This window comes from Argentina anserina, chromosome 7 (assembly GCF_933775445.1).
Source record: "Argentina anserina chromosome 7, drPotAnse1.1, whole genome shotgun sequence".
In the NCBI taxonomy this organism is placed as follows: Eukaryota; Viridiplantae; Streptophyta; class Magnoliopsida; order Rosales; family Rosaceae; genus Argentina; species Argentina anserina.
The window spans coordinates 3,815,688-3,833,595 of record NC_065878.1 but is presented as its reverse complement, the minus strand read 5'-3'; the positions used below and the strand labels follow the sequence as shown (position 1 = coordinate 3,833,595).

Sequence of the window (17,908 nt, the reverse complement as noted above, 5' to 3'; positions counted from 1 at the left end):
GGCAACCTGGGCACCGACTGATATTCTATTTCATATGAGATTTACAACAGTAGATATGCAGTCCAGCGTCAAATTTCTGATAACCTATACAAATTATAATGGTATTCGGTGTCAACAACTTCCGATTACTGAAAACTAACACAACGCTAAACGTAAACAAGACAAAAACAAATCGGTTCATTCCTAAATTGCTAACCTTTCACCAGCGGCGTTGTATTACATCGGCGGAAGACTGGAGTTAGAATTAGATCTTACGGGTTCCGGTCAAAGGGACGGTGGCTCCAGTTGCTCGATGGTGTCGGGCGAATCCAGAAGCAAACCCAGACTGCCGGATCTAAAATCTCAATATGAATTTAAGTTTGGGTTACTCGCAATTAAAGGGTGTGAATCTTCTTCAACACACCTCAACCCCAAAGTTTTACCATCGCCCGATTCTCTGTCTTACCTCCTCCTAATTCGGCTTGTCGAGCCGCGCCGAAAAACAAAAGCCAGCGACGCTGCAGGAACGTGGAGGAGAAAAGGAGGGGACCCAATGTCTATCAGCCAATCATAGAGCGCCACGTAATACGACAAAAGAAGAGTGCAGGTCGGTAACGGTGCTTTCCAGCCGTTCCCTAATAACTGTGTATGCAAAATGTTTTAAAAATCCCCATCACACAAATCCACAACATCATTTCCCAATTTCTCGGCCATGGTACTCCCTAAATACCACCTGCCGGTGCAGAAACTCATTCTCCATGAATGATTAAATGATGAATCACATGTCAGAGAAAATTGTAGACCCTAGATCCACAAAGAATTTAACCTCTTCATCCTCTTGGGTCCTGCTTGCTAGTTGTGCTTTTATAATTTCCAAACTGATGAACTCTCTCATATTTTAGAGAGTGTAATATAGTTGCTGATGTCTGACCAAAAATAGTATTTCTCATGAGTTTAGGCTGATTGAGTTTGCTGATTCCCTGCTCATGCTGCACATGCGCATCATTTCTTAAACGATCTGATTAATGTTACTAAATGCAAGCGCATAAGAGTTTACTTTAATAATTAGTCGCTGTATTTTTCGTTTTTTGGCATTTTAGATCACCTATGTAGCTAAAAAAGGAAGAAGAATTTAACTTTTTTTGTTTACAGTGTAAATAATAATAGAAAAGAAAAGATTCCCTCCCTAAAAAAGTGGGTCCCCTAAAGCTCAGAAACGACATTGAGATGTTCGAAAACGACACGGAAGCCCAATGGGCCCCAATCTCCACATGTGCCTGTTCCCGCTGTTACCTGTTGTCTTCTCAGTTTCTCTCTGTCTTCCGTTTCCGTCACCCACGCCGTAACGGTGCAATAACCGAATCTTGGCCCAGTCGTAACGGCGGAGAAATTTTGGCGGTAAAAAACCCCTAACGAGCATGACTTGTCCTCCCCTGATTCGCTCCCCATGTATGTATGCATGGCATCATGGCATGTAGCTTTTCCCGCGCAGCGAGAACAGTACGAGGGTTTTTTCTCCCCAAAAAAACAGAAGAGGCCAAACCAAATCAGAGAGAGAGAGAGAGAGAGAGAGAGAGAGAGCATAGATAGGGTTTTGCCCCCAAAACACTGATAGCTCTATTTCTCTGTTTGTTGATTCGATTCCGATCGCCCCCTAAAACGCCGTCGTTTTCCTAATTGGGCCTCTCGCCGGATCCACCTACTCCCGTGCGCAAACATCGCGCAGATCTGTCCCGCCCAAAATTCGTAAGCTTTTATTTTTTTTAAACCTTCTTTATTTTCTCTTCTAGAGCTTCACGCATTTTGTGTGCGTTTGAGTTTGGTGGTTGGGTTTAGGTTTTAGTTCACCATTGGAATATTTTTTTTGGATTTGAATTTTGCTGAAGAAATTGAGTTCGGTGGGTGAAGATTTGAGCTCTGGGTTGTGTAAATTTGGATTCTTTTCGGGGAATTGAATTCGGATTTTCGCGGTTGATCTGGGGATTGAGTTTTTTTTTTTGGTCACGATTAGGGTTTTAGATGAGTCCGCCTGCTGTGCTGAAGATGGAGGATTCGAGTTCCGGGACTGGTGATTTGGACCCCGTTAAAGCTCGATTTACTGATTTGTGCAAGGTTGGATTTTTATTACTGTTGTCAGTTACCCAGCTGGTCTTTCTTGTCGTACTAATGTTACTGAGCTGTGTATGATGTTTGCAGAATGGATTGTGCTTGGATGAGAACACGCTAACACAGGCACTGAAGCTGCTGACTGAAACAAAGCATGTTCTGATGTCTAATTTGTCTGCTATCGGAAATGGAACGGTGTGTTTTGTAACGATTCTCGATTGTGTGGTGAACTAAAGAAATTATGAGTTCAAATGCCTGCTGATCAGAGCTTTTCTTTGTGCAGCCTGAAGAAGCGGAACGGTTCTGGTTTTCTTTTGTTTTGTTCTCTGTGAAAACATTGAGTTTGAAGACTTCTGACAGTTCACAAAACGGGTCTGATGATAATGGATTCTCTCTCATTCAAATTTTGCGAACTGCTAGGCTCAAGTATGTTGTTTGTCAACCAGTTTTTTTTTTTTTTGATAAACTCTTGAAGCTCATATTGCCTGCTCATGAATTCTTCTTTTTTTGCTTTTTTGGGTGTTTTCCAGCATTGTGGATTTCTTTAAGGAGCTTCCACAGTTCATTGTTAAGGCCGGGCCAATTTTAAGTAATATGTATGGCTTAGATTGGGAGAGCAAACTTGAGGTACTAATTTGTCAGAAATTTAGTTACTGTTCTTTCATATTTTAATTCCTATTTTACTTGGTTACTCATGAGTTTGAGTTCTTAACTTGTAGGCAAAGGAGTTGCAGGCCAATTTTCTGTACTTGAGCCTTTTAAGCAAGTAAGTGCTTTTTATTTTACTCATCCTGCTGGACATATTACTACGTCACAACGTATTCCCTTTTCTGAATCTTGTGTAAAATATGTATGTGTGTGGTATTGTTAGATATTGCAATAATTGCTCTGGACGGAGACTGTTGGATGTTGATGAATTTCTATGGGACTTCTGGACTCTGAACTAATTATGTTTAAAATGAAATAAAGAGAAAATACCTTTAGCAGTTCCGTTGTATCAGAATTGTTGGTTTCATCCTTATCTAATCCAAAGTTTCTTATAAACTGTGGTGTTAACTCAAGGATTTTTTTTCCTGTGTTTTTATTGTGAAACACTATCCTTCTTCTTTGAATATGATTTTTTTGGAAATAGGACCCTGCTACCATAAATTTTCCCGAGTGCTATGGTTAAATAAAATTAATTCAATGTGAAGAATTGATTCGAGGCTAGATATGCCCCTTTGGTGGTTTGTCATCTTTCAGTCCTGGTTCCTAGAGAGCATCTTTAGTTGTGAGCATATGGACTTCTGATACTTTAAACAATATTGTTCTTTTAGTAAGTATTATGTGTTTGTTACTCTGTACGGACTGTAGACGTATTGATACTGACTATTCAACTTCCAATTTGGTCTTTTTGATTCATTGAAGATCTCTAAGTTTTGGCCGACTCTCTGAAAATGAGTGACAGTGTACATATAAAATGTGTGTTAGGAAAACTGATTACTAGTTGAAACTTATTGTACATAGTGCATCACCCCAGTTGATGAATCTATGGTTATACCTTTGGTCTAGATGTCTGCCTGATTGCTGTATCATGAAATTTGAATGGGATTTGTTTAGCATCCTTATGGGGTGTCTTTCTGCATATCCTGTGCACCTTACAGCAGTATTACAAATCCATATGTTTTGCGTGATTTGTACTGACCTTTAGGAGCAAGTTGAAGTTATTTGGATGAAAAGTTTCCATTACATCTGCATTTTCATTCTCATTAAATTGATCCAAGGGTTACTTTCATATCTCAGATTTGTTGCATGTTATGTTCTAATACTGCGATATTTGTGAAGTTATACTTTGGATTATCTGTGTGCTTGATAAATGTTTATTCACAATTTTGGTCCATGTATAAGAAATCTTTTAGCTAATAGCATGATACCATAAAATTTAATGCTTCAAGGTACTTCAAAAAAGCATACCGGGAATTCTTCTTGACAAGTGATGCAACTGTTGATAAGAAGTCAGCCATTACCAATGGAACTGGTTATGTGTCAGAGTATCATAGATTTGGATGGCTGCTGTTTTTGGCCCTTCGGGTACACGTATTTGGGCGAGTTAAAGACCTGGTGACATGCACAAATGGCTTGGTTTCTATATTGGTTAGTTGCCTTTTTGTATAATTTAGTCAGTGAGTCTAGCATGCTAGAAAGTTGATGGATTCTTATTCAGTAAATAAAAAGAGATTTCTGGCTCTCTGTTTCTTTTAAGCTCTATATTTTAACAGATACCTTTTTTCTTACTGCTGATTCTGTCTTTGTACAGGCAATTTTGATTATTCATGTCCCTATTCGCTTCAGAAATTTTAGAATCCATGATTCACCACGTTTTGGTAATATTCCACTTGACTTATAGTTCTCTTATATAAATTTTCCAAGATGTCAAAATTTGAATGTTTGTTATGGCTTTTGATCTCCCCTTCTTTCCTCCTTTTTGTGCATTTATTTTCGAATTCTTCATCAAAGCTCATTGATTATTGTCTTATTCAGTGAGGAAAGGAAACAAAGGAGTAGACCTGGTTGCTTCACTTTGCAACATTTATGACACCTCTGAAGAGGAGTTGAGAAAAACAATGGAAAAGGCTAATACATTGATATCAGATCTTTTGAAGAAGAAGCCATCTTTGGCATCTGAGTGTAAAAATGAAAATCTAAAGAATATTGATACAGGTGTGTTGTAAAAGTTCCTCATATCTGCAAAGGTTGATTAAAAAATATCTAAAGCTGCTCTCCTGAAGTATTGTCCTGTTTGATGCAGATGGTTTGACCTATTTTGAAGGACTTCTAGATGAACCGTCTTTGTCATCCAGCTTAGTTATTTTAGAAAAAGATCATGATGATGCTATTCGGAATAAAGGTGAACTGGATGAGAGAGTTTTTATAAATGAGGAGGACAGCTTACTTGGTTCAGGGAGCTCTTCTGGAGGGTCCTTGAATTTATCTGGTGTGAAGGTATGCATTCAATAGTAGATTCCACCATACAGAAACATGTATTGTCAGATGTTCTTTCCGCTTCCATTGTTGTTTATTGTTTATAATGAGTTTGTTGACAATATTAATTGTTATATTATGTCAGAGGAAATTTGACTTAATGGCCTCCCCAACAAAGACAATTACAAGTCCACTTTCTCCCCATCGCTCTCCAGCCTCACATGTTAATGGCGGTGCTAATTTTAAGATGGCAGCCACACCTGTGAGCACTGCAATGACAACTGCAAAGTGGCTTAGGACCTTTATTTCTCCACTTCCATCAAAACCATCAGCCGAGCTCGAAGGTTTTCTGGCATCATGTGATAGGAATGTTAGTAATGATGTGATACGCAGGGCGCAAATAATACTTGAGGCCATATTTCCAAGTAGTACTTTGGGGGATCGAAGCGTAACTGGCAGTCTTCAAAGTGCTAACCTCATGGACAATGTGTGGGCAGAACAACGAAGACTTGAAGCACTTAAGCTTTATTATAGAGTTTTGGAAGCAATGTGCAGGGCAGAGGCTCAAATTCTGCATGCTACTAATTTGACCTCTTTATTAACAAATGAAAGGTTCCATAGATGCATGCTAGCATGCTCTGCAGAGTTAGTCCTGGCAACACATAAAACGGTTACAATGTTGTTTCCTGCGGTGTTAGAAAGGACGGGTATTACAGCTTTTGATCTTAGCAAGGTGATAGAAAGCTTCATTAGACATGAAGAGTCTCTACCAAGAGAATTGAGACGACATCTGAATTCCTTGGAAGAACGACTATTGGAGAGCATGGTATGGGAAAAGGGTTCCTCAATGTACAATTCCTTAACAGTTGCTAGGCCTGCCTTCTCGTCTGAAATCAACCGTCTGGGGTTATTAGCAGAACCAATGCCATCTTTGGATGCAATAGCCTTGAATATCAACTTCTCTTGTGGAGGGTTGCCTCCAGTACCCTCTTTGCAGAAGCATGAGATTTCCCCAGGTATTGTTTATTCCATGATGTTATTAGTTTTTTGACATGTACATATTACAATCTGAAGTACTAATTCATATCCACTATGTGGCACATGATATAGTAATATGCTGAAATGGTGACTCTTTTACTTGTAATTTTTTCAGGTCAGAATGGAGATCTCAGGTCTCCAAAGAGACCATGTACAGAATATAGGGGCATATTACTGGAGCGAAATTCCTTAACCTCTCCTGTGAAGGATCGTCTTCTAGGCTTAGGTAATCTTAAATCAAAGCTGCCAGCACCACCTTTACAATCTGCATTTGCAAGGTACCAAACTCTTGTTCCAGGAAGTCGTAAATATAGTTTCGTCTGATACATTTCTTTCCTTGAGAAATTCGTTATCTGAAATATCTTCTGTACAGTCCAACACGACCAAATCCAGGAGGTGGAGGGGAAACATGTGCAGAAACTGGAGTTAGTATTTTCTTTAATAAGGTGTGATACAGTGTTCCATCATCTTGAATTTCTGAGTGGGTGTGACCATTTTTAGAGATCTGCCCAGTTGACAAATCCCATATCTTTGGAAGTTTTGAGGCTTGTTCATGACCTATGCCACTAAATAGATGTGTTGGAGATGCTAGTTCTTGCCAATGAGGATGTGATGTTTAGATGTACATTATAATTTTTATATTATCAGGATTTATCAAAGCCTTGTAGCTATCTGAATTTCTTGTATCTTAGATTATCAAGCTGGCTGCTGTGAGAATTAATGGTATAGTCGAAAGGTTGCAATTGTCCCAGCAAATCAGGGAAAATGTTTATCGCCTCTTTCAACAAATACTTGTTCAGAGGACATCACTCTTTTTTAACCGCCATATTGACCAGATTATCCTTTGTTGTTTTTATGGGGTTGCCAAGGTATGATGTAACTTTGAACGACTTTTCTGTGCTGCTGTTAAATAATTTTATTCTTTACATACACTCATCAAGTGTCACCTGGATGCAGATTTCCCAACTAAGTCTTACATTTAGGGAAATCATATACAACTACAGGAAGCAACCACAATGCAAACCACAAGTTTTCCGAAGTGTCTTTGTTGACTGGTCATCAGCTAGACGCAATGGGGTATGATGTCTAATCCTTACACTTTAACTGTTTCCTCGATAGATCCCTATCAAGTTATTATTTGTGAAATTCTCAGTTCCTAACCTTTCACATGTTCTGGAACCAGCGGCCTGGACAGGAACACGTAGATATCATAAGATTTTACAATGAAGTATTCATTCCTTCTGTCAAGACCCTGCTTGTTGAGCTAGGGCCTGCCGATACAACTACAGGAGCCAATGTAGTTCCTGAAGCTAATAATAACAATGACAGTATGCTTCTGTTAAAAGCCGATTACTAGTATTTACCTTGTATATTGTTCCTCTTAAACACTCATTGTCGAACTCCGTAATAACTCGCATATTATTTTCATTGGCAATTAGCTCAATGTCCAGGATCACCTAAGGTATCCACCTTTCCAAGTCTCCCTGATATGTCTCCAAAAAAAGTATCTGCAGCACACAATGTTTATGTCTCTCCATTGCGATCATCAAAGGTACTTCTTTAGGTTTCTGATTTTCTTTTCTACATGTTAATGGTTCCAGCACATACCCCGATGATTTGATTTTAACGAATTACATACTACTGGTACACCATGTATTACAGAAAATTCCTCTTCAATTTTGATGGGATCTTCTTCCATATACTTCCATGCATTCTCGTTATAATCCATCTCTATCAGCATTTGGAGTGTATTGACCTGAGTCAATTTGATGTGATCCAGAGTTTTGGTTTCTCACTTTTAAGTTGTAGTCGGTTAGATGCAGTTGCACATGGTACATGGTAGAGTTTGAATTAGGTGACTCCAGTGAATTTACAATTTTACACTAACTTTATTTTGTTGATTATACATTTTATGCTATGACGGCTCTGAGGTCTACCAATCCTGATAATGATGCAGCTTTTATTCCTAAATGAACATGATAACAGTCCATGTCTAAAAACAAAATGATAACAGGTCTATATAACTTATGTGGTGGTTCACATATCCATTAATAACAATCTGATTTATCATGCTATCAATTATGCAGGCACTTTACAAATGTAAGATACTAATACTGTTTTTCGACCATCAACCCATTAATAGAGTTGAACACTGTTGCGTTTGTATATCACCACCTGACACTGCACCCTCATTGTTTAGTAATTATGTTCCTTCTCAAATTTTGACGGTGTGATTCTTCTATTGGTTTTGTGATGTTTGGTTACTCGTAAGCCAATCTTCACGTGTTAAATTTGTGATGTTAACTAAGTATTGTGATTGTTTCTTTCAAGTTTTTCTTTTAGATCCTGATCCTCAATGAACTTGCGGTATATTTTATTCATTTTTGCACTGTTAAGTTTATGTATTCCGAGTCTAATTATGATTCACAACAGATGGATGCCTTAATCTCACATAGCTCAAAGAGCTATTATGCTTGTGTTGGGGAGAGTACCCATGCCTATCAGAGCCCTTCAAAAGATCTCACAGCCATCAACAACCGCTTAAACGGGTATGCTTTCAGCACAATGATACTTCAAACTAAAATGTTTAACCAATTTTATCTAATGCATGGTTCCTATTTCAGCACGCGAAAGCGCACACTCGACTTTGATAATGTTGACGTAGGGGTGGGTTTGGTTAGTGATTCTATGGTGGCCAACAGCTTGTACCTTCAAAACGGGAGTTGTGCATCCTCGTCGGGTGGACCACAGAAAAATGACCAACCAGATTTGTAGTCCAACTGCTGTATAGTTTTCGTGTATGTAAATGCAGGTTTCTTTTCGTTCTTCATATTTGTTTAAATACATGCAATGCTTATGAAACAGGGTTCTGAATGAGTGGCAAGTTATTGTAGAATGGCCACCACAGACCCCCCTATCTCAAGTGCTAATGTATGTCAGTATAGGTAGGAGACTCTTAATCTAATAAAATGTTTTGGTTTTCACCTTGGTCTTCAAGTTATTTGTATCCTCATTTCTGCTGTCAATGGAATCCCACAATCCGTCCATTTCCTTATGTTCCATAGGTTCTTTGATTTATGTATGCAAACCACTAAAAACACCAAATTAGAGAAGAAGGAAAACAAGTAAAAGTAGTCTTGTCAAAAAATGCTGAACTGTAGAGAGACTGTTGATCTTTTTCAGTTTCCCCTTAAATAATACCTAAAGGTATCGTTCCAATGGCCTAATATCTAGGGATAAAAACGGGTCAACAGATAAATCGGCAGACCAAGGATTAGGAACAGATACTGATTGTCAAGTGTATTTACTATTGTTGGGATAAAAGATTTTCAGTTGAAACTGCCATCTGTTAGTGAAATTTAGCAAGCAGTTCCATGAGGGTTTGTCCATTTTGTTTCCACAAAGAGATGCATACCGGTATTGGGACACAAAAGGGACTGAGCCACAGATATGAAACAGGATATATCATTGCAGTACTACTGACCCTGGCATATAGTCAAGCTTCAGTAATACAATGTAACTGACTGTTCACATAAAAGATGCTTTTGCTGTTTAGCCATACAGTCTCTCGACTTGAACAAAGAAGCATCGAGTGCCATGTGAAATAATCAGGAGCGATACCCTTCCCGACCATTTGCAAAACCAGTTTTAAAGCTTTCTGAAAATCCCCCTTCTGGCAAAGAGCACCTACCAAATGATTATAACTTTCTATACCTGGTAAACAATCTCTACCAACCATCTCTTCGAGGAGCTTTAGCGCACTTTCAACTTTTCCTTGCTCGCAAAACCCCTTAATCAGAACATCGAAAGTCGTTGCCACAGGGAAGTAACAATGAGCAATCATCTCATTCATAAGCTCAAAGGCGTGACGAACACACCCAATATGGCAAAATCTGTGGATTAGATAGTCATAGATCAAAACACATGGGACTGCCCTTTCCACAATCATCTGGTCATAGAGCTTCTTTGCATTCTCTGTGTCACCCTCCTCACAGAAACCTAAAATCCTCAAGCTCCTATCAACAGCTCTGGGAAATAGTTTGCCCATATGGGCAAGAAACTCAAGTGCTTCGTCCAAACGGTTTTCCTTATACAGGCCATATAACACACTATTATAAGGGCTTATTCGACCCCTACAACCATTTTTGCTTTCATTCATCAAATCTAAAATTTTTAACCCATCTTCAGTTCTTCCTCCTGAACATAAGCCTCTTATTAAAGTATCATATGTAGCAAAATTCCAACTGATTCCATCTGTTTTCATATCATTAAACAGATCAAGAGCTTCGTCCGACATCCCAGACTCACAGAAACCCGATATCAAGATATTGTAGGTCTCAACATTTGGAAGACATCCCTTTCTCTCCATCTCCTTCAAAATGCGAAGACCAATTTTTGCTTTCCCCAATTGACAGAAACCCTTAATCAAGGTATTATATCCCACAACATCAACCAACCCTCCATTGCTCTCAACTCTCTCTATAGTTTTGACAGCCTCCATCACCCGACCATCATTGCACAGAATTTCCAACACCTTTGTTATCGTGACAACATCAGGCACATACCCAAGACCAAAACATTTTTCTAGCATTACAAGTGCCTGCACCAAATTCTCTTCTCCGCAGTAACCAGATATCAAAATATTGAAAGTCACATCATTAGGGTCTTCCATCTCACTCATCAAGCTTCTGGCTCTCCCGACCTTCCCATTCCTGCAAAGTGCATGCAGCAATGTGTTATACACCACAGTATTCGGGGCAACTCCCCTCGACTTAATAGCCTGCAAAAGCTTGAAACCTTCACCAATCCGATTCGTCAAACAAAGACCCTTCATCAAGATACCAAAAGTATAGTCATCGCCCTTGACGCCACTCGCCATCATCTTCTTTCTATAAAACTCCCTAGCTATGTCTATATCTTCCTTCACGAGCACGTCGAGTATCGAATTGAATATCTTGAGAGAAGGTTTCTGGTTGTACCTCGCAACCAAGTCGAGTACATTGACAACTTTCTTCACCAAATGGGCCCGGCCGAGGCCATGAATGAGTGTGACGAAAATGCGCTCGTCCGGGGAGTGGGGCATTTCGTCGAGCACCTGGTAGGCAGTGTCGAAGCGGCGAAAGATGCATAGCTTGTGGATGAGAGCTCGGTAAGTGGACGGGGAGTGGGTGAAGCTGGGGAGTTTGGAGGCCCATTGGAAGGTGTGGAGGAGTTGGGTGGGTGATTTTTGTTCGAGAAGAAGATGGGCAATGTGGGCATGAGATGGAGCAGAAATGGAGGAGAGAGTTCGGAGAAAATGGGTGAGATAAGAGGTCGGTGGAAGCTTTGAGGAGAAGATCAGCATCGGGCTCTGGCCATTTCACAAGCCTTTTTTCTGGATGTCTAATGGCGCTAACGATGCTTCTTCAAGCTAATATATATATTTGGATATTGATTCGGACCAACAACAACACAGTTGATTACTGAGATTGTAAACTCCCACTATGGCCTATCCTACATGTTAGGACTTAGTATATGGTCGGGTGGGGCTTTTACTAAATCAACAAGATTTAGGGCCGGTTTAAGGCCTTAAATTGTAAGTTCTCAGCCCGCCCTAACGGCCCATTCTTTTAAGGCTAAAAAGGTCGGGTAAGGCTGGACTAAAGCCGAATAAGTCCCTAATAGAGATTAATCAGTGACAGATCCAAAACTAAATTAATGGGATGCTTGAACTTCTTTAGTAAGATAACAAAAACTAATTTTCCATAAATGGGGAACTTAAGGAGTCTTATCCCTCATATACACAGTGGCAAGCTAGAAATTACAATTGAGAGGAGCCAATATGTAGCTAAAACCTAAAGGGTGGGTGTCGATATATATACAATTATCATATGTTTGAGTGTAATTAAGCTAAATTTCAAGGAAGAAAATTATAAGCATCTAACATATATATGGGGGCTGCCATGACACCTATTGGCCCCCTGCTAGCTTCGCCCCTACTCATATGCATATACAAAGAGTGTAAATTACTCTACGAGTTGATGAATCGTCAAACTTCCACATTGTCTACAGATTCATCAAGCTTGATCTCAATGCATGCATGTGTGTCATGGGATAGTTTCCCACATCATATACCGCGCGCACGCAAGACTCGTGAGAGAATCTAGTTTATATTTTGGTAATTACCGTTGTCCAATGAAATTGTTTTTGTCTTAGACTACATGAATATGCTTTGAAAATCACATTCGCTGTATTTATGCGGTTGAAGACCCTAGACATGATATATACTGAAGAAATCGGTATTTATTTCGAAAATGGATGGTCGATCGATCTCTTCATCTAATATTTGTCGTCCCAGTTATGCTCCAACACAACCAGATAGATTTGATTGTGGCTAACAAAATTCATGGAAGATTATGAGAATGCATCCGGCCAAAGTAGGAGACGAGGTACGTAGTGATTTCTATACAATATGTAAGGTTTCTTATAATTAGTCAATACAAATTGCAATAAAATCGTGCATGCATGCAGTATGAGTCTGTAACCGAGCGTTTGCGCATATATAACTCTGAAGTTGATGAAACATCCAGACAACCAAGCACTCAAGAATGTTGTTCATTCGATCAATATGTTGGACATTGAATGTTTTTCTTTAGCTTTAGTATATATTGTTCTGTAGAGTAGTATGCTTATTAGTTGAGTAGTCTTTAGTATTGTTCTGTAGAGTAGTAATGTTGTTCTCAACTCCTGAGTTCGTAGACCTCGTTAAGATTGACTCCGTTCCGTTCTATTCCTCTTACTCGATGGAGCCTTTCTAGTTAATTAGTTATAACCCCTATATTTAGTAGGAGTCTCAAATCTCGATCTGTCCTGTGACGCCTGGTTAGAAAGCTAGCATACATGTAGGTTATAGATCTTATATCGCCCACAGGAGAGTAGAAACTATGCTTATATGAGCAGGGTCAGCCATTGGCGGATGGAGCATATGACGAGTGGGGGCAAAGGCCTTCACTGAGTTTATGATTTTGGAGCGTTTGGATGCAATTGTGATTACAATTTTTTACCCATATATGTTGTAGTTCATGTTTAACTAAAGTGAAAAACTTGAACAGCCCAATATCTATTGTGAAGCTTCTTGTGGATTCTAACTTATAAATAATTAAATTGCTCACTTTCCCTCAAAGGCAATTGTTTCACATCCTTCTCCTTCGGGATCCAAAAACTTCTTTATGCGTCTATTTCTCAACTCAACCCTAAAACATCAATCTTTCTGGATCAACAAGTCCTTCTAGTTGGGGTAAGAAAGCATAAGATTTCTCAACATGTATATCTACTCATTGTTTTGGTACCTTGCAACAACCACATTTGAAAGGACTTTCTCTGCCATGTGTGTCATAAAAAATCAAATGCTTAATCAAATGGGAGATCGATTAGCAGTTGAATAGTAGCTAAATAGTGTCATTGTGAAAGATATGTTCATTGTCATTTACAATAATTCAACGATTTCAAAACATATCCCCTCGTTGAGGACAACTACGGATTACTTGACCAATATTTTTTATTTTTTTTGATTAGCTTTCGCGTTGGTAATAATTTTGTGTGGTATATGGATTAATAATAACTCATTGAGATGTATTGAATTGAATTGAGTTGGAGCATTTTTAATGTTAGAAATCTATATGGCGTATGTATTAATTTGTTAATGAATTTTTGTCTGAACAAAAAAGTGTGTCTCCAATTACATTTTTTTTCTCCCTCCCCCACTTAGGTAAGCTTCGCATAGTGAGAAGCTTTTTTGAGTGCTACATCAAGAATAAAACCGTGCGAGCTAGTAGGCCCAAAACGGAGAATATCCCTAGTTATGTGGACTGGACTGTTACATATGGTATCAAAGCATGTCCGCGGTCGGAAGTGTACAATAAGGATGCGGCCCCTTAAGGGGGTGGATTGTGACGCATGGCTAAGAAGCTAGCAGGTATGTAAGTCACAGATCCCACATCGTCTGCGGGAGAGTAGATACTGTGTTTATATGAACATAATCAGCTTCGCATTGTGAGATATGTTTTAGGGTGTTACCGCAAAAACAAAATCGTAAAGACTAATGGGCCAAAAACAAATAATATCTTTATCTACGTGGACTAGGCTGTTACATCTCCACTACTTCGATCGATATAGAAGCTTTAACTCCTTTAAATAGCTTAGCTATGGCTGTGTGAAACTTAAGATCAAGTTGCAAGTGCACATCACACATGTACATGAATAAATTATCTCAGTCAGAGGTCATCGGGTACTTTATACAAGCATATATGATTAGAGTCCATGCATGACCTTGACTAGCTCGAATACCCATTGTTCGATGACTTTGATCATAACTGAAGAATAGTTAATCGGCTAATCACTTTCCTGTAAAGTTCCTCGTGTTCTCTGATTCAGACCTACTTATTATACATAATAAGCCCAACAAAAATTGTCTTCCCAATTCTAACGCATAAATTAAGATCGTTTGGTTGGTTTGAAGGTGCATGAAATTAAGATCGACCCGTTATTGACTATCTTTCTGGGTTTCTATCTAATTAATTACTACTCCATATGCATGCATGCATGAGTCCTTGAACATTGACCCGCTCAACTTTGAGTCATTTCACGTTGTTGAGAGTTGAGATGTTGGACAACAACGCTAGGTCTCTTATGCAATTGCTATACAATTGCCATAAGGTTTCTTTTGAATTTCCAGGGCTTTTGCGCTGATCCTTCCATTCGAAGCATACATTAAGCAATGGTCATGATCAATTAATTGATGCATAAGATCTAACTAAATGGTACCTGATGGACCGTACCGGATCGATAAATCTTAATTGTACAGATGGATATCTCAATGATCGATCATACGTATCAAATCACAAATTTAATTCGTGGTACGTAGTTTACGTTCAATCTCTTCCACCCGTTGGTTTAATAATTAAAAAAAAATCCTAGCTATAGAGATCGACCTCCATTACACTCCATAGATTGATTCACCGATCAGTCAAAAGAAGCACGCATGTGAGAGTTGCTAGCTGGACATGCATACGCCGTAGATTATCAATACGTACATTTGGTTGTTGGATCTTGGCTGTTGATGATGATAACATAATCATTCATCTAATATAAAGTTTTGTTGATATATAGTACGTAACATGACATGTTTACAAATCATGCACTGGAATGACTGGATATATATTATTACAAATCGAGACGGGCTAGCTAGACATGGAGAAACTGCTACATATATATTATTCCTTCTATTTTGATTGAACCGTCATTTAGATGCTAGTGTAATGTCATCGGCCGGACAACGAAGTCATGGAGAAATTGCCACGCAGGTCTCGTGGAAAGTTTTGGCGTATAATTTTCCAGTCATCTTTCCAAATAATCGAAGACCATAAGACCCAGCCTGTATGTCGCTACCGATTAAGTTTCTAATTAATAAACATGCATGCTTTGAACACTAATTTATTAAATTTGAAGAGGAGGGTTCATACTGTACTATGTATGACTATAGATATATAATTGTAATTTATATCTTCCTTGCTGCTTTATGAGATCCAGAGAATCAAATTTGCCGACCATCATTCTTGTGTCCACTCTTTTAAACTCATGACATGTGTCTAATTACTTAATTATTATTTAAATATGAGTTAGGAAAAGACACATGTCATGAGTTTAAAATAGTAGACACAAAAATGGTGAGCGGCAAATTTGTTTCCTTCATCGAGTAGACTTGGAAACCTTTAAGTAATTGCATGGCATTGCAAATGAAATTTCCTATTCAATAATGTTGAATGTGGAAAAACCTATCTAATTATAACCTCGTCCTTCGGGTTTTCCAAATAGAAAGAGATGCCTTGACGCCTTGCTAGCTAGCCTATAAATATGGCCTAGGCTTGGTGTTCCTCAAAAACATGAAGAAAGAAAATAGTTTATGAGATTGGGGTTCATGTCGCAGGAGAGATGGCGTTAGCTATGTACGTGTTATATGGAGATCAATATATATGCATGCACATATATTCCACACTCCTGTGACATGGAACCTCTCTAAATTAATTCTTTCTGAAAAAGAGTTCGTCCTGGATCCTTCAATATTGCTAACACTTTTGATTACCAAATGGATTAAGAGAGTAGGAATTAGCAATAAGCCATAAAAGAGGTTGGGGGATTCCTGTCGCAGGAGAGATGGCACGAGCAAGCTTGTATTATATATGGCCATAAGCATGCTTTACGTACCGTGGCAAATATATACATGTGAGCTATTTGATGGTGTAGCAGCTAGCTTGTGCCATCCTCTTGTGACAGTAGTCCCTGCAACTCCTTTCTTCTGTAGATATACATGTGTGTCCAATTATAAGGGGCGGACTGAGGAGTATATAAGGATTAAGGAGCAAGTACACAGTGGTAACAAAATCTATACATACGAAGTTGCATACGTAGGTATGATGTGATCTGCTGTAGCCAGCTGATTGGTACGTGACCATATTCATCATCATTGTTTTTATGGTTGAATCTACTTAATTCAATTTCTTCGTTTGTTTCGTATAGATAATATTGCTGGGAAAATCTATCCTACGCTGCTGTATATTATACAGCAGCACATCAGACCGCAGCACATCACTACCATCACTGCGTGTAAATTCTGACAGCCCCTGCCAGCCGTTCATCCCCTGCTGTATAGTATACATCGATGTATCACAGACGAACCCAATATTGTTGTGGAACTTGCACAAAATGAAGAAAAGTACCGATAGGGGAAGCTCGACCAGAGAAGGGCAGGACTGGAACAACAAAACCTCATGCTTAAGCAGATATGGTCGATTCTTTAAATCAATGGTGCAGAATTGAGCAGTGTGACTGTGATATCCCAAAAATTAGTATCTATTTTCCAACGAATTTCTAAATATTATTAAGTTGATCGTTGTCCAATTTTATAGTACGAGTGTGAAAACAAAAGTGATCAAATGATTGAGTACTCGGAAACGTTAATTTTTTTAAAGGGTCTAAGAGTTGACTTTTTATTCGTTAGGAATCTCAGAAAACTTCTTTCACGAAAGTTGTAAAGCTCTTCGATACGAGTTCGTAGACACACGGCACGCTTAATTCGGGTGTCATATCTGAAAGTTGTTAGCAATCAAAGTTAGCTTCCGGTTTTAGAATGGTATAAAAGAGCAAATTTGGAAACTCAAAAATCAAAATCAGAAACACCAAAACAAATCGCGCGACACCCTTCCGCGTTGATTTTTCCTCATTTTGTCTCAAAATCTTCTCTAACAAATTCCTCCTTCGTCCGACCATAACTCTGATCGCCACCGGTCCCGTTGGAACCGCCTTCTTCCAAGCTTTTGATTAAACCCCCACCCGAGCCACGCCGACCACCGTGAGAGCAGCAGCGACGCCCGCAAGGTCCGGCCACCATCGATGCTGTCACACCACGAGACAATTTCTGGTCCTGAAATGCAGTAGTAATCGCTGTAGTCCTAAGTTAGTACCAATCGATACGGGATCCTAAGCATCGCCATCGCCAACTTATGACTACAAGGCTATGTGGATAAGTAAATAATAGTAAATTTGGGTTAAAAAAATGAAGCTCAATTTACCGAATAAATTCGAATAAGCGGAAGGTAGCAAATAAAATGAATGTTCAAGTGTGACAGGAGAAAAGTGCAGTATCATTATAAATCTGGGCCAAAGGAAACAACTGCACAACTGAAATGAAAAGTAACAAAGTACGCGTCGTGCAATTGTTAAAGTAGAAACTGAGATCGGGTAAATAAGAAGTCACACCGGAAGCTGGCTCCTCGGTATCGAAAGTGAA

At 39.0% G+C, this 17,908-nt stretch overlaps 2 protein-coding genes across 2 annotated transcripts; one reads left to right on the top strand and one right to left on the bottom strand.

The window, feature by feature from the left end:
- The first annotated feature begins 1,538 nt into the window (after positions 1-1,538).
- On the top strand, positions 1,539-9,081 carry LOC126804085 (retinoblastoma-related protein). The gene is made up of 19 exons (XM_050531851.1): positions 1,539-1,725; positions 1,991-2,091; positions 2,176-2,280; positions 2,369-2,511; positions 2,616-2,712; positions 2,805-2,851; positions 4,020-4,218; positions 4,382-4,448; positions 4,606-4,785; positions 4,874-5,067; positions 5,192-6,062; positions 6,200-6,362; positions 6,458-6,530; positions 6,777-6,953; positions 7,042-7,161; positions 7,268-7,412; positions 7,524-7,636; positions 8,518-8,633; positions 8,709-9,081. The coding sequence occupies exons 2-19, from the start codon at positions 1,999-2,001 to the stop codon at positions 8,857-8,859; spliced, it is 3,054 nt and encodes a 1,017-aa protein (XP_050387808.1). The 5' UTR covers positions 1,539-1,725; positions 1,991-1,998; the 3' UTR covers positions 8,860-9,081.
- A 474-nt stretch (positions 9,082-9,555) lies between these two features.
- On the bottom strand, positions 9,556-11,512 carry LOC126802915 (pentatricopeptide repeat-containing protein At2g17525, mitochondrial). Its single transcript, XM_050530630.1, has one exon. The coding sequence runs from the start codon at positions 11,426-11,428 to the stop codon at positions 9,581-9,583; it is 1,848 nt and encodes a 615-aa protein (XP_050386587.1). The 5' UTR covers positions 11,429-11,512; the 3' UTR covers positions 9,556-9,580.
- Positions 11,513-17,908: the final 6,396 nt, after the last annotated feature.